The sequence below is a fragment of the Pagrus pagrus genome (assembly GCF_965226575.1).
Source record: "Pagrus pagrus genome assembly, chromosome: 14".
In the NCBI taxonomy this organism is placed as follows: domain Eukaryota; kingdom Metazoa; phylum Chordata; class Actinopteri; order Spariformes; family Sparidae; genus Pagrus; species Pagrus pagrus.
In genome coordinates this window covers 8,572,908-8,589,304 of record NC_140198.1, presented here as the reverse complement: position 1 = coordinate 8,589,304, position 16,397 = coordinate 8,572,908, and the positions used below count along the sequence as shown (strand labels likewise).

General features: G+C 42.2%; 2 protein-coding genes across 2 annotated transcripts; one reads left to right on the top strand and one right to left on the bottom strand.

The window, feature by feature from the left end:
* Positions 1–4,609: 4,609 nt before the first annotated feature.
* On the top strand, positions 4,610–6,226 carry LOC311269318 (heat shock protein beta-11-like). The gene has a single exon (XM_084373395.1). The coding sequence runs from the start codon at positions 4,689–4,691 to the stop codon at positions 5,334–5,336; it is 648 nt and encodes a 215-aa protein (XP_084229521.1). The 5' UTR covers positions 4,610–4,688; the 3' UTR covers positions 5,337–6,226.
* Positions 6,227–6,699: 473 nt separating this feature from the next.
* fam53c (family with sequence similarity 53 member C) lies at positions 6,700–15,281 on the bottom strand. The gene is made up of 4 exons (XM_084373956.1): positions 15,247–15,281; positions 14,844–14,901; positions 13,065–14,074; positions 6,700–12,816 (listed from the first exon to the last, which is right to left on the bottom strand). The coding sequence occupies exons 2-4, from the start codon at positions 14,848–14,850 to the stop codon at positions 12,526–12,528; spliced, it is 1,308 nt and encodes a 435-aa protein (XP_084230082.1). The 5' UTR covers positions 14,851–14,901; positions 15,247–15,281; the 3' UTR covers positions 6,700–12,525.
* Between the last annotated feature and the right edge of the window lie 1,116 nt (positions 15,282–16,397).

Sequence of the window (16,397 nt, the reverse complement as noted above, 5' to 3'; positions counted from 1 at the left end):
CTCAACACACGACATTTACCGTCTCTTTCAAGATGAAGTTAGCGGTGTAAGAGTCAAAAGTGTCGCTGGAGGATGCGGGCATCGATCCCGCTACCTCTCGCATGCTAAGCGAGCGCTCTACCATTTGAGCTAATCCCCCGTTGAGGACACAACATCCTCGTCGTAAGAATTAGTAGATTACATGTCGAGCGATGACATTAATAACGGTTTTACAAATAAAGTCTTCCACCGAGCAACAGGTAATAAAGACAAACCTGCCGACCTGTTCCTCCTCATGATAGCTGGCTTGTGACCTGCTGTGATCCCGGACAGATATGTTTGGGAGCAGTAGCGGGAAAAAACTGAAGCAAAAAATAGAAACGAAGTCGATGAGTCGATTTCACGGAAACAGCTCAGCGACCTGCTAACACACTAAATCTGGAGGCTGATGTACCGCTACACACTGCTGACCCTGTTCATGAGCAGTTAAAACCATGACGTTAAGTAGTTTTACTGACCATAGTACGCATTGACATTGTTATTTAAATAAAAGTAAATACAAGGATCATTTAGGAAGCCCAAAGTAACATTTATTAACAGTAGTTTAAGCTAACAGAGCTGGCATAGTCATTAGCCTATCAAGCCTTGCTAGCCACATTTTGTTCTGCGGCATAAAATACACCATTAAATGTCCCACAATTTAATTATAAAGGGTTACAACGTCCTTGGCTTGTGTTTCATAAAAACAGCGGTTGCTAACAAGTGGCTAACTGAGACTACAGAGGTTGTCGGGGACATTAAACACCATCACAGCGAACAGTGAGACCCATCTACTCACTAGTCAGTCTTTACAGGACGACTTAAGTGAGAAACTGTTCTAACTCTACAACTTGTAGATAGCTTACAGAAAACGTGTATGATAACCCAGCAAACATTTTGACGTCTATTTGACGTCTAATCAACGTCGGTCAGGCAGGTCGACGTCATTTCAACGTCGTTTCGACGGCATATCAACCTTTGTCAAAATACACATGTAATGTGTTGCATTTAAAAATATGTTTACCTAAATCGAGTTTCAACTAGTGCCTACATAACTGGCATTACCACATCCATACATTATATGAGAAGCACAGCTCTTGTGCTGTATACATGTGCACTTCTCAATGCTCCAATCTACAACTATTTTCTAATCTATCAATTTCAGCAAAAAATTCCTTAAAATGCAAAGAGGTCAAAAAGTCCAATAGACAACACCAGCAAATTTCACATTTGCCAACTTAAAATATCACAGGAATGGTGAACCTGGTTAAAACTTTCATAGTAAACTCACCTGTGATAAAGTTAAAAATACTCGAGTAATGTTCACCCATTCTGTAAAATACAAGTAGTACATGGACTAATCTCAGGTAAAAAAAAAAAAAGACAGCATTCAGGACCAGATATATGTAACGAGTTATCAATATTTTGAATAAAAAACGAACATGTGGAACAAATGTTTTATTGACTTCCTTTTTATTGCAGTCCTGTGGGGGTCTGCCCCTTGCCCCCGCTCCTTGCTGGGGCATGTTGAAGGTGGTTCTGAATCACACTCTCTATTTCTGCATCTGTGGCCTTTGGACTCCATCTCTTCACAGTAGCTGGAGAGAGGGCATAAGAAAAAAAATAAACATTTTTACAGAGCGCCTATTCAGATGTTAAATGTACTTTATAGATGGCAAGAACAAATTGTTTTGGGAGTTGAAAGAGTAATGAAAGAACCACTTCTTAGAGCCACTCAGTAGCCTGAATCTGATGGTTCCTAATAAAGCCAGTAGGCATTAACAGTCTGTGCTATGGTAGCCCAGCTGAGCCCAGGATAGCCACATGCACATGAAGCCCATTCAGTAATTTCAATTATATCAATCTTAGTTTCTTACACTTGATGACATACTCTGTGGTGATGTTTTCAACCTGTCAGAAGTTCCTGGTGTTTGTGACTGCTAAACCAGGAGACAAGACTGTGCACAGAACACAATAGAAGGGGACGTAAAGACACAGAGGGGTGTACTGCGAAGCGAGTATAGTGGGTTAGTGAGCTATGTTGAGTCTAAAGCCAGGCTTCCCTGTACTACAAAGGTTGCTCTCTTTTAACCAAGCTACATCACCATGGTAACTGATGCTTTGCTCAGTTGTTCAGAGTTTCATCCTAAAATCGTGTATAAAAGCGACGCTGTTTCATAATAATTTAAGTCATTTACAGCTGGCATCACCTTTACCTTTTTTGAAAGTCCAGCGGAGCTGGATCACAACCAGCATTTGTATGGAGGGAGAGATCGCCGGATTCAGTGGTGTTTACTTTCAGAGTGTCTCTCCGTCCCGTTTTTGGTGTATGTCAAGCGGCACCTATAGGCCTGGCATATGAACTACAGCGTTTTCGGTGGATCCGTCTAGATGCAAATATTCTTGAAACAATGCCGAGGAAGACGGAAAAAAATTACGTTTTCGCCCGTCTGGACGGCCCCTTAAAGTGTTTTGGTTCTGTAACGATGCTAAACCGAGAGTTGCACAGATGTTCGGCTCGGTTTAGCATCGAGCACCTCGCGTAGCCTGTGAGCTAACTCAGGGCTAGTTTCACACGGCAGCTAACTCGGCTGCTAGCCGTCGCTCGGTTACGAATAAAAGCAAAACAAAAAAAACAGCTATCTGTAACAATACACGATGCAGCAACAAAATCAAAACTCTAACATGCAACTGATAAACGTATAATGTCTTACCAAACACGGTTTCATTTAAAATTACAGTACTTTTAGTAACTCACTTTTCACAGGTGTCTGTGTCTCCTCCTCGTCAACTGACACTGCGAAGTTCTTCTTGCGCATGCGTAGGAAACCGCTAGGTGCGCTAACTACGCGAGGAAAAATAGTTCCTAGATGGATGCTAGAATCACAAACATTTCAGCCCACATTACCAATATGATACTACATTATTTTCTTAAATTCACTAACATATTTCCATTATTTCGAATAGTTTTTAACATTCGTGCGTTGATATGTCGTTGAAACAACGTCTAAATGACGTTGGTCATTTCAGCCCCTCAGACAGACCTGCCTGCCCGACGTTAATCAGACGTCCCGACATGATTGGATATCTGCATCTCGACACAGCAGTAGATAGAGGAAATCATTCTTGACAGTGTTTTATCAGTTAAATATGTTTTCTTTGAGATCGTATTCCCCCTAATGTTATCATGTCGAAAAAAAGTCGAATTACAGTCACGTCGTGACGCGACGTCGATTGGACGTCTTCATCTAGACGCAGGTCGAGAAAACGTTTTCTGGCAGTGTTTATTCAGTTAAACAGCTCTAAAATGCATATTTAATTAGGTCATATTTGCCATGATATTATTTTATGATGTTGAAAAACAGTCGAATTAAAGTCGTGACGCGACGTCGATTGGACTTCTTCATCTAGACGCAGGTCGAGAAAATGTTTGCTGGGAATTGTGTAGTAAGTTGTGTACCACTTGATGTTTACGTCATGCCACCGTGATGTAGTCTGTTTATAGACCAACATTAGCTTTTTACTACTCGAGATTTATTTTATGCTTCGGAAATCACAAAAGTGGTGTTCATCTGTGAAGACTATCTTGATGAACAAAATGTGTAAGTATCATAAACTGGTCACAGAGATTATTTTCACCGTTATTCAAAAATCCAATTAAAAAATCTCATACGCTTCTGTGGAGGGAACCAGGGCGATGCTAGCTTCCGGTTCCTGATGGCACAGCAGCCGAGGCTCATGGGTATTGTAGTATTCAGAGACAGAAAACACTGGATTTGTCAAAACAAGTATAACATTAAAACAGTTTCTCGTAACTCTTTTTTTGCTTTTTTCCATTTCCTGTTCTGTGCATCCTATTTTTAACACAATCATGAATTATCCATTTGTTACACAATAATCAGCCAATGTCATGCTGAAACCAGACTGTGTGTAGCACCAAATGAGTCTCCACTGTGTGAAGAAATACTGTATTAACACGTATTGAACGTCGACTCATACAACTTGTGTTATGACATCGTGAACACAATAAAGACCGGCACATTGTGACCAGTCGCTGTGACTATTTTGACTGTAAGATGAGAGGATGACCCGTGAGCTGATCTAATAATCAGTGGATGTTTGTCATTTCATTCTGGCTCCGTCTGCCCTTCAGCTTGCACGTTAGATTATTAAACTGATCAGATATTTGATCCAATACAGGTAAAAGTGATCACAAACAGACAAACGCAACACATTCCCACTTCCTGTGTAGAGAGGAAGTTAAAAGACTTGAAACAGAGTTGATTTTATAATCTCTTAACGTCAGTTATGTGACAAAGATGAAGGAAAGACACAATAAAAACTATAAATGTAGTATAATTACTGCAAAGTGACTCATGTGTGTTCACCTGCTTTATAAAGACGATGACAGTCCTGCAGCAGAAATAGAACAAAGCTGAGATGTGTCGGCATGTGGCAGCAGGCTGCAGGAATACCAGCCGGGCTGCATTTAGACTGTGAGGACACACACACACCAAACACACACACACAGGAATGCTGCTGGAAGTTTCTGGTGGGGTGTGTGTGGGTATATAAGCTGCAGAGAGACGGGATATCAGACAGACAGACAGTCGGACTCCAGACCGAAGCGACTAATCTGAAACCAGACCTCCACCTCTACTGCTCTCAGGATGTTGTGCCCCAGCGTCTTCCAGCCTCTCCCCGTCACCATGAGGCCTTTCCTGGACATGCACTGGCCCATCAGAAGCCTGTGGCCCGAGACCCGGCCGCTGTTCTACCAAATCGAGCAGGAGATGGTCCGCCACATGCAGGAGATGAGGCAGAACATGGAGTACATGGAGAGGCTCCACCAGAAGATCTTCGAGGAGATCGACCAGACCTCGACCTTCACGGGGATGTTCAAGCCCATCGGCTTCCAGGAGCTGGGGAAGGACGACAGCAGCTTCGCCCTCAGCCTGGACACTCAGGAGTTCTCCCCAGAGGAGCTGTCAGTCAAACAGGTGGGCAGGAAGCTGAGGGTGAGCGGCAAGACGGAGAAGAAGAAGGAGGACGAGAAGGGCTCGTACTCCTACAGGTGTCAGGAGTTCAGGCAGGAGTTCGACCTGCCGAGCAACGTCGACCCCGAGACCGTCACCTGCTCGCTGGTGGGCGGCCGGCTGCAGATCCAGGCACCCCGGGACAAAGCGCTGACTGACGGGAAGGAGAGGGTCGTCCCCATCACCTTAACCTCAACCCCGGCCATCACCTCCTCCAGCGGGGGGACGGAGGGGAGCAGCATCTCCTCCTCCTCAGAGAGCTGCCCTGCTGAGAAAAACTGAACCATCTCATCCATTCACAGAATCTTCTTTCTGTTTAATAATATCTGATGGACAGAGGGAACATGAAGCTGATTTTCTTGAGTTGCACTTTGATTTTTAACAATTAACTCTTTATAATAAACTTATCATTTGATGTTTTAATGTCTCAGAATGAAGTTTGAGTTATTTCAGTCACATCTCCAGGAGTTTTTAATGTCATAAACATGAAAACATTCTCATTTTTGTGTGATGTTTCAATTACAACCTTACAATGTAGCATAATGATGCCCTGTATTATATATTTCTAGCATTTATTATTGTGCTGCATGCTTATTTACTATTAAATTAACTTTTAAAATGTTAATCTTGTATTCTTTTTAGGGTGTAACATCTATTCAGGTCTCCTCAATGTTTTCAATGTGCACTATCCCTGTTCACTGTTTAATAAATATTCATTACTGATCTCTAATTATGAGAATTATGATTATGGGAAAATTAAATTGTGATTTTTGTCATAATAATGACTTTGTACTCATATTGTTACCTGTGTTGCAAAAAAGTAAAAAGTATGTTAAAATATTACTTTGGTAAAAATGAAAGTCACCCATACGAATAGTATTTGAGTAAAAGTCTCAAAGTATCTGTTATTAAATGTACTTTAGTATCAAACGCACAACTTGGAGTAAATTATGAATATATTCAGTGCTGTAGAAGTACCCAAAAGTCATACTTGAGTAAAAGTAAAGATATTAAAATATTACTTTAGTACAAGTGAAAGTCACCCACACAAATAGTACTTGAAGTACTAAAAGTAGCTGATATTAAATGTACTTAAGTATGAAAAGTTGTATAATGTATTAAGTATAACTATCAAATGTACAAGTAAAAATTAAATAATACATATGTACTCATTCGTCTGATTCGTCCAGTTCATTCCAGTAATATTTACTTTTGTTTAAAAAATTGCAGCTTTATTCTCAGATCATGACTATATTTTTTAAATGTATGCCTTTTTTTATATTATAGTGACCTTTTTTCATAAAATTGAGTAATAATAAATAAATATCTTCCTGTTGGTCTGCTGTTTACTGATGTAATCAACCTGTTACAATCTTATACTGTACTGTAACAGCATCAAACAAATTTAATAACTGATTATAAGAGATTTGTCAATCAATCTACAGTAAGAGTAATAGCGTCATTCAATTCTGTAGTCCAAGTTTCGGAGGTGACAGGAGCTTTCAGATAAACCTGTAGTTCTCGGACTTAAAATAAACAAAACCAGCGATATGCTCGTTCAATCGTGACCATAAACGTCGACCAAGACTTTTATAAAAACATGGAAATGAACTAGTTTCTGACAGGATTGATGAAAGTGATGACAATAAACACAGGACACCAGTTTTCCCTTTCTTTGTAAAATAATTCTCAATAAACTTAATTTATTCACAAACTGCTTTTCAAATTGCCATGTTGTCATTGTTCTTTTTTTTAATCACATACAATAAAAAACATTTCTAAAAGACAAGAGATGTCCGAGTCTCTCCGCTAACTTTGTACACGACTGCTCCTCCGTTTACAGCTCCCTCCTCTGTCCTGAAGCTTCTTTTTATTTTTTCAAACACGATGCGTTCATCGCCGACACCTCGTCACGCTCAGACATCAGATTAGAAATATTAAGAAAAAACAGCAGAAAATAATTAACAGAGGGACTAAAAATTTAACAGCTACAGTACACATTTCCTTTTCTTCTCCGTTAGTTTTGTCTTTTCCTTTTTTCTTTTTAACGTTTTGATTTACAGAATAATAGAATATGTTCAGTTAAGGCTTATGTTGGGTGTTATGGAGCGATCAACAGAAACAAACCGACAAACCAGGGGGGTGGGCGGAGGTGTGTGTGTGTGTGTGTGTGTGTGTGTGTGTGTGTGTGTACATGTGTTACGGGGACATTGTGGGTTACAGGGACACTGCATGTTTACATGTATTATGGGGACAATGTGTTATGGGGACATTGTTTCTGGTCATATTACAGGTTTATTTTATAAAAATGTAATGTTTCTTTTTCAATTATTTTGTGAATTTATGAATTTGAGTGAACTGATCTGCTTTTTTTCTGTTAATTTTGGTGAGCTACTTTCAAATTTCTAATTGATAGCACATGCTAACAAATGAGCTCATAGCAAACTTTAATTCTATCCTAAGGGAGTAGTTTAACATTATTCTTTCTTGTGAGATGTGTGAGATTTCGAGATGAATATCAGTCTCATGACTTTGTGTTAAATACAGAACTGGAGTCAGGATGTGGTAAGCTTGGCTTAGCTAAGCTTAAAATAAAGATGGGAAAGCACAAGGACATAGTTCTGTCATGTCTCATGGCTCTGTGTAAAGTTCAAAAATACACCTACCAACACCTCTAAAGTTAACAAATGATCACCCTCTCTTGCCTTGTCACCATCAGAAATTCTCAATACGTCCAATTTAGACCTAAAATTTGGATGAGGTGAACATCAAAAGTTTACTAGACTCTTGTCGTCCCCAGTCTTGATGCTAAGCTAGGCTAACAGTGTCCCGACACTAGCTTCAATGAAGACAACACAAACATAAGACTGATATCCATCTGAATATCACACTCCGAAGAAAACGCTGAACTGTGCCTTTATGAGCGCCAAATCAGTAACTTGCAAGATGTTTCTCAGAGATGGTTTTACCCAACGATGTGACGGATGAAAACTGACATGAGACAGAGAAGAAGAAACATTCACACAAACTGAAACTCTGCATTTTCCGCTCACACATCAAACACCCGGATGAGTTTTAAACCCTCGGACATCCAGACTGCAACAGCCCGCTAACAAAACAACAAACTTGTCTTTCATAAAGTGGATTCAATGCTCTTTTTTTTAAAACACATATCTGAAAACCTAACAGTAACGTTGCCAAAACCAAATGACAATAATCCATCACAGTAAGCATTTAAACACCTTTAATTTTTAAGTTAAACGATTGTTATTGAATGGTAAACCCTTTTCCATTTTTGTTGTATTCAGGGACAATTCGTCATCTGAGATCTGACAGTCTGCTGATCTGAACTGACCAAACAAACCTTACTTCTTTGCTACAAGATCGTTTTTAAATTGTTTCTTGTTTCCATGTTGATTGTCTTTAAGTTTTTAGTTTTTAACATCACTCCCAGATGTTGTTCAGCAATTGACCGTCAACTCTCGGATGTTATACTGCCCTTGAATGAATCACTAAACAGTTTGTTTTCAACCGTGTGGCCGACAATAAGACAATAACTTTGACCACATGTCAAACAAAACCTCAACACTGACTGTGATGGATTACCTCACAGAAATTAATGGAAACAAAATGGCTGCTTGGATACAAGGAAATGAATCTGAAACCTGATGCAGGAATGTGAAGTATGATTTTGAGTACAAAAGTTAACATCTAAAACAAGCCGTGTGGTCCTTTATGCAGCTGTCAACAACAACATGGACGCTCAGTGAAACTTTGAAACACTGTAAATGGTTCGGAGACCTTAAATGTGCGGTTTTTGTTCTTTTCAAGGGAAATTGGTGGGGGAAAAAAACAACCTGTGAGCATTTTCAGTCGACTTTCCCCAACAACACATTCACACCTGGTGGTTCTGCGAATCTTCACCATCAAGATTGCATCCAGATTCACATTTGATTTATCCACTTCCGTAAATGCATTATTCTCTAGAAGCTCCCTATGAAACATACAGTCAATAAATGCATTTACATACACGTGTCTGTAGCACTGAGCACTTGAAACCGTCAAATGCTGAAGGTTAATCTTGAATATTGGGTCAGATTTATAATCTTTTTGGCTTGTTTCAGACCGTGTGGCTCTAAAATGTGATAACTTTGATTGTATTTTTGATAAAAAAAAGGTGCAATGTGTAAGATAGGGTCAGAATTTTTGTTCAAAATATCTGACAAATGAGCTCACATTTTCAACAGACTGTGAAGAAACAACAGTGTTGACGTCATGTTAAAGACGTCTTAGATTTGTGTCGCACAGATGTCAAATGAAGTTAGCATGCTTATCCTCTAGCCATGGCCTGTCCTGTCTTGTAATACCACTTTGTATTAATAGTACAACTCCCGTAGTGTTTGTGAGCGATGAGTTTGTAACATTTCACAAGCTCGCTTAGCTTTTTAGTCTTATAAATAAACAGAATTAATTCACAATATGTGACTAAAGGCAATATTATCCTTAATAAATGGAAAAATGCAACCATACAAAACAGTCTTAGTCTTTTAACTGTTCCAATGATCACCAATTCTGGTCTGGTCAAAATAATTTCTTAATTTACTGGTAACTAAGCTAACAGCAACAGCAAAGAGTATAATGAGCAGCAGTTGGCGGTTCCTCTAGTGTTACGCTGCCCCCTATTGGTTTGGAGTGACCTTTAACAGGTTACACATTGCACCTTTAATGTAAAGGTATCATTCTGCTGTTGTTACGCTGATACAATAATGGAAACCGACGCATCTTATCTGCACTAGTATTAGAAAAATTTCAAGCAATACTCAAGCCCAAAAGCCAATCAGAATTCAGATACAAATGCATACAGTGTACAGATTCAGCCTACGTTTTAACCCTGAACTGGCCGTCTGCAACTCATTTTTAAAACTTTTTGGACTTTCAGTTTAAGGTCACAACGCCCAATTAATCACCTGAAAGGTTTCTTGATCTGATGTCCCAATAGCCTCGGGCAATATGTTTAATTCTCCAACTGGCCAGCATCAACCCAACAATTTGGATTGGTGATATATTTGCGTAGGTATTTTCACATGTCACACGATAATCCACTAAAACCACTTAGTGTTTCTGCACAGCTTCACAGAGGGTAAATCATGTCCAGAGTCGGGTTGCAGCGATATAAATTTAAGATTATCATACTGTGTACATTTGCTTATCTACGGTATTTGATTCTACTGTATCAAGTGTCGTTTAAAAATACATTTATGATAAGTTTCATGTCTGTCAGGACATAAATATTTGTGGAATTATAATAAAGCGTTTGTTCTATCAAAAGCAAACATTGTTTTTATCCTGTGAAAGGTCATTGTAACCGATAGTAACAATAACAAGTGTGTAATTCCTTATACAGTGATATTTTTTGAGCTGATTATGGTACCGTGGAAATTTCATACCGCTGCAACCCAAATCTGGAGTCAATCTGGACATAAATCCCAAAACCATCAGGGGCGTTCAAGGATTTACACACACACACACACACACACACACACACACACACACACACACACACACACACACACACACACACACACACACACACACACACACACACACACACACACACACACACACTGAGAGACTGGGTGAGTGAATGAGGAGGAGTGTGTGTCGTGTTTTTCAGTGACAGGCGTGTGACAGGAATGTGTGAACACTCAGGTGAACAACAGCATCAGTGGCTACCTGCCCTCAGTGAAGCCTGATGGGACGACACCTCAAAACAACAGCGAACCTGAACGCATCACCACGCTGAGGTCACATGACTGTGACGTGTGCATGATCAGTGTGTTTCAGTGTTGTTTTTAATGCAACACCAGACTCTGAACTATTTATTGTTATAAATAAAGTTGGGCCACTATCATGATAAATTTTAATAGCGATGCCTCGAAATTAACACGGGAAACTAAAATGTTTTGCTCAGATCCAAATATACATCTCTATGTGAGACATGTAGCTGTGATCACTTTATTTCATTAGGAGAACTGGCCAACAAATCAGATTTATCTATTAATGTGAAACACAAGCTGTTGTACACAAGTGTTTTTAAAGGTTGAATCTGGTCATATTCTACATATTTCATCTCGTCAATAAATAAAAAAAACAGCCAACCAACAAAAAGAGAGGACGTGGAGAGGGCAACAACTGGAAATCCCAGATAGAGTCTCAACACGTCATTGTACTCATAATTCTGGAGGGACTCATTTTAGACTCATTTTTGGGTCTCGGCCCAGAAAAGACCCCATTAACTTTTCAAGGACTTTTTTTTTTTTTTTTTTTACATTTCGTGAGCGGGCATTTTTCTACTTTTTAGCTACTTTCTCAGGTAATGCAGCATGAATCCCGATGGGAAAAAATCAAAATGTTGACTGTTTGGCCTTGGCAGAGGTATGCGCTCTATGTAGTGCCATTCTAGTTTTAAACGTCTTCATGCATTTCATTCTAACAAATTAATGGCAAAATAGCAATTTTCTTAAATCCACTATTTTGGCATCTTGACAACATACTTATCAGTTATGGCCGATATTGCGTTTTAATTTTGTCAATAAAAACTATTCTGAAAAATAAATATTTGCTGAGGATCCTTTTTTAATTAAAGAGCAAATATATAAGTCTCTTATTTTCGAAATACTGTCTCATAGAAAAGCACTTTGATATGAGTTTTAAGTATAGGGGAAAAGAAGTTCTTGTAATTCGGGTCAAGTGACCCTTTAAATGCCGACTGGACATTGAAGGCGCTATTTGATAGAAGAGATCTGGTGTCCCCTGGTGTTTGTGTTGTGGTGCTGGACTTTGTGACAGGCGTAGTGATGGTGTTTCAGGACGGAGCTGCATTGTGGCGACGGCCTCATCAGACTGTAGTGTGTTAAAGAGACTCAGCAGCTGTGTGTTGGAAGACACCTGGACGCCAAGAAGCACCTGCACAGTCTGAGTCCAGTCACAGAAGAGGGAAAACTCTGCATCTGGGCTTCAGATACCTGAAGCAAAGATCCTGGTTGTTTTTTAGAGGTAACTGAAGGTCAGATGCAGGAGGACATACTGTTGACTGGGATCCAGAGTGTGGAGGTTTCCTCTCATCACAGGCGACCAGAGTTACTCTCTAAGAGATCCTCCCTTTAAAAACAAACAGCTTTCCAACCAAAGAAATGTTAAAAAGCAGCCAGGAGGATTCCAAGTGAAGCCACAGCGCTGAGTCTTTACCGGTGGTAGTCAGATCATCACTGTCGTCATCAATCAGCTTTGTTTACCCCAGCTCATTCAATGAGAGAAGGTGTTGTTCCTGAGAGCCTTGCTGATTGGTGGCAAGGAGGTGCAGAGTGTTGAGACGGTGGTGGTCCAGGAAGAGGGGCGGGGTTCAGATCAATTCAAAATAAAACTAAATTAAAAAACTGAAACAGAGAACAGCCTTCCATTTACAAATGTGTCAGTTTTCTTCTATTAAGTTCAAGTCAAGTTCTGTACAATCCCTCTCAAACACCGCCTGCTGCGCCGCCTCACGCTCCTCGGCCTCCTCCTCCCCATCGTCATCGTCGTCGTCCTCGCGGCACTCCTCGTCGCTCTCGCTCAGCGGGCCGATGCTGGTCCTGCCCAGGCACTCGGCCGGCGAGCAGGAGCCCCGGAAGTCGCCCATGAAGGCCTCCATGCCCATGCAGACGTCACCGCCGCAGACCAGCCTGCCGCCACGCTCCAGACACTGCGGGTCAATGCTGCGGGTCTGCGGGAAACACAGGAAGAAGGTTAAGAAATTAAAAAACTACAACTCCCGAAAAATCGATGGTGTCAGCTTGTTACAGATATAGTGTGACTGATAGTGAAGACCAGTAAGTCATTCTCAAAAACTAATCTAAGGGATTGTTAAACGTGACTCTAATGTGACCCTAAAATGGCTTGTTTTGTCCACCCAACAGTGCAAGACCCAAAGACATCTACATCATTTTAATTATCAAAACATTTCTGGAGTACCTGAGTCATCTTGGTGAAGTCGAGGACAGGTCGGGCGCAGGGTCTGTCAGGGTCACGGCGTCTCTTCAGACCTGGTTTGAGCAGCAGCAGGTCACAGGGCTGGGAGTGGCAGCGGGGCAGCTGCGGTGGCAGGCTGCGTCTCAGGGACGATGGTGTGCTGCAGGCTGAGGAGGGTGAAGCGGGCACCGGGCCCCCCCGGGCTGCTCCGGCCATGGCAGAGCAGCCTGGAGGAGGCGCCACCGCTTGGCTCGGCACAGGAGGCGGAGGCAGGAACGTGGAGGCCGCCGAGTCTCTGATGAGTACGGGTGAGAGGGAGAAACGCCTCTGAGGCGGGGGAGGTGGGTGGAGGGGGGAGGGCGAGGAGGAGCAGGATGAAGGGGAGGGGAAGAAGCAGCAACAGGCTCCTCCTCCTGCTGCTGCCTCGCTGGGGTCCCAGGGGAAGCTCCAGGGCAGCGGGGAGTCTGGAGACAGCGCCAGGCTGAAGAAGGTGGGGCTCGACGAGGAGTGCAGCGATGAGTTCAGGGAGGAACTGGGAGCGCGGAGAGGACAGGCTCCTCCCCCCGCCACACCTGCCCCTATACCCCCTCCTCCTGCCCCAGTCCCCCCACCTGCGACTCCTCCCCCAGCTCCCCCATGGCACTGCTGACGGCTGACAGGAGTCCAGACCCGTGAGGCGCTGGGCCGCCAGGTGTAGCGGCAGCGCGACAGGTCCTCGGGCACCGACAGTGAACGGCAGTGGCGTTTAGGGGGCGGGGGAGGAGGAGGAGGGGGCCCAGGGCCAGGAGGAGCCACTGGCGCTCCGGGGAGAGACAGCTCGGATGCTGAAGTGCTGGGTGCCAGGGGCCGGTGCTGCTGCGGCTGAGAGGGGGTCCCGTCCAGGGGGTCGCCCCCCTCCTGTAGGTGAGCATCTGGGGGTACCAGGGGCACAGGGCCGGGGGGGAAACTAGAGCTCAGTAACCCCCCCTGCAGGCCAGACTTGGAGGGAGGGCAGAGCTGCCAGTAGCTGCTCTCTGAGAGGACACACACACAAGTACAATACAAAAGGTTATGTGATGAGGTTGTGTTTTAGAGTATGGCACAAAGCATTAGGTGTAACTCTATGCTGATGACATGTTGCTATACATTTCAGATGTAATGGTTTCCCCTTTTCGCCTGTTCGACATTATTGTTATTCATTATTCTACAATAATAAGTGTAGTTCCTTTCCTGGCCCCAAGATAAATTTACACGAGTGAGCTCTTTCTAAATCTTCTCAAGCACTCTGTTACAATAAACAGAAAAATCTGTTTACTCATTTTTGTGGTTTCTTGTGACTAAGACACCACAAAAATCCTTTTAACCAAGTTAAAGAAACAATAACTCATCGGTCTCTTCCTCTCTTGTAACTATAAAAATGTTAATAATACACATATTTCTATAACTATTTTATTGTGTGCCAGTTTTTATCCTGAAATCTTTCTTTGATTCTTTGGATTCGGTTAACCTGTCAGAGGCAAACGACCTCGACTTGCAGACCAGCGTCACAGAGTCTCTGTAGCATCCGATATATTTATTGATTTATTCGTATTTAATTACTGTACATTTTTGTCGTGCTTTGAGGTTGTTTTGAGGACTGATCTGTCATTTTATCTGCCTCTTGTGTAAGTGAAGTACTAAATTACTGCAGTACTACATTATAAAGTGTTTGGTCTATTTATTTCGAAGCAAAATCACAGGTAATCCTTACGAGTAGGATACATTTGAGATACATTTACTTAGAATGAAATCTGAAACACTCACCAGGCATCAAGCCATCTGGGGGCCAGCACTCTGCGAGGGTTTTCGGGTCCAGCAGGGACTGATAGACAAAAAGAAAAGACAGGTTGACTTTAAACAGTCAAACAACAGTTCTAACTTTACTACTACAATAATTTTTTGTGTTGTGTGTAATATCTGGCAGGTTAAAAGCCAACCAACCCATGATGAGGAGGCTGGTTAGCAGCTCATGAAAGTAGCTCAAGAAAAGTAAGTGTCAGATTTAGTAGCTACAGCTGTTATTTCAATGTTAGCAAACGTTCTCACTTTCGTTCATATGAAACAATGAGTAAACTGATCTGAGGAGTAAAAACTGGTCTGTAGTGAGTTTCTATACACTTCAGGCCGGCTGAAAGCAGGTGAGGATGCAGGTGGAGGTGAGCCTCACCAGGTAGTAGTCCCCTGGCTGAGCAGGGTCGCCTTCCAGAGTCTGCTTTCTCAGGCTCTCCACCAGCAGCGTGACCACAGCATGGTGGCAGGGGATGAGGGGGGATATGGGGGAGGGTGGCGGGGAGGAGACAGGGAGAGGAGGAGGGGGAGAAAATGGGGAGGAGAGGGGAGGAGGAAGAGGAGGAGGAGGAAGAGGGAGGGGAAAGCCACGCCCGTTTGTGCGTCCGTCCGTTTGGTCCGTCGCAGGAGGAGAAGCGGGAGGGGCTGAGGGCTGAGACTCCTCCTCCTCCTTACCACCTTAGGGCCAGGTAGCCCTGCCCACTCTCACAAGGACATTGTCAGTCAGCTGTTGCCCCCGGCAACACACCTGGAAAGAGATTCACACGTGAGCTTGAGGAGTCATACATGTTCATTAAAACAGTTAGCCAGGGTCCACCAGCAGACAACATTAGCGTTTTGAAGGTGTTGAAAAATGAGAGTGATTTAAAACAATGCTAACATTAAAAGGTTAATAGCTTGCTTCTCCAACAGGCTAGCACCAATGTTTGCTTCTCGGACTGGCTAACATCACTGTTAGTTCTCCAACTGGCTTATTGAAGAAGCTAATATTGGCGTTAGCCTTTTTGTAAGGGAAGCTAACGTCACCTCCAATTAATGGATCAAACCACATTGTACTTTTAAGTAATTTAGCAGAGGATTTCTTCCACAGATAACACACAAAGGATATTAGGGTCGTTTTCTTAAATTGTATAATTAGGAACTATTTTGATGATTGACATATTTTTTCATTCACTGATCAGCAAATATGGGCTGTTAGCAGCTTCTCAAATGTGTGGACTTGAGGATTTTCTTTATTCTGTGCTTTGGTGAATTATAAAGAGACAGTTCTCACTATTTTCTAACATTTTACACACAATTTGTTATTGATTGTTAATTGTAGCCTTAGACATTGACAAACCACATCAATCCTTCATGTCCTGGCCGATACTTGATCTGCTTTAAGTTGCAGATCCGGACCAAAAGAAAATTTCCAATACAACCTGACAATCATGTCACCTTGCATCGCACGCAACTAACTGAGTTAAAAGCTTGAATTTAAAAAGTGGAAAGGCATGTTCAAAACAAGCCGGTGCAAATAAAGGTTGACTG

Bases quoted from the DNA above. Each gene is read 5' to 3' on its own strand.
- LOC311269318 (XM_084373395.1), top strand. From the start codon at position 4,689: ATGTTGTGCCCCAGCGTCTTCCAGCCTCTCCCCGTCACCATGAGGCCT.
- fam53c (XM_084373956.1), bottom strand. The intron at 12,817-13,064 runs GTACTCCAGAAA...TGTTTCCCGCAG, and splicing joins ACTTCACCAAGATGACTCAG to ACCCGCAGCATTGACCCGCA.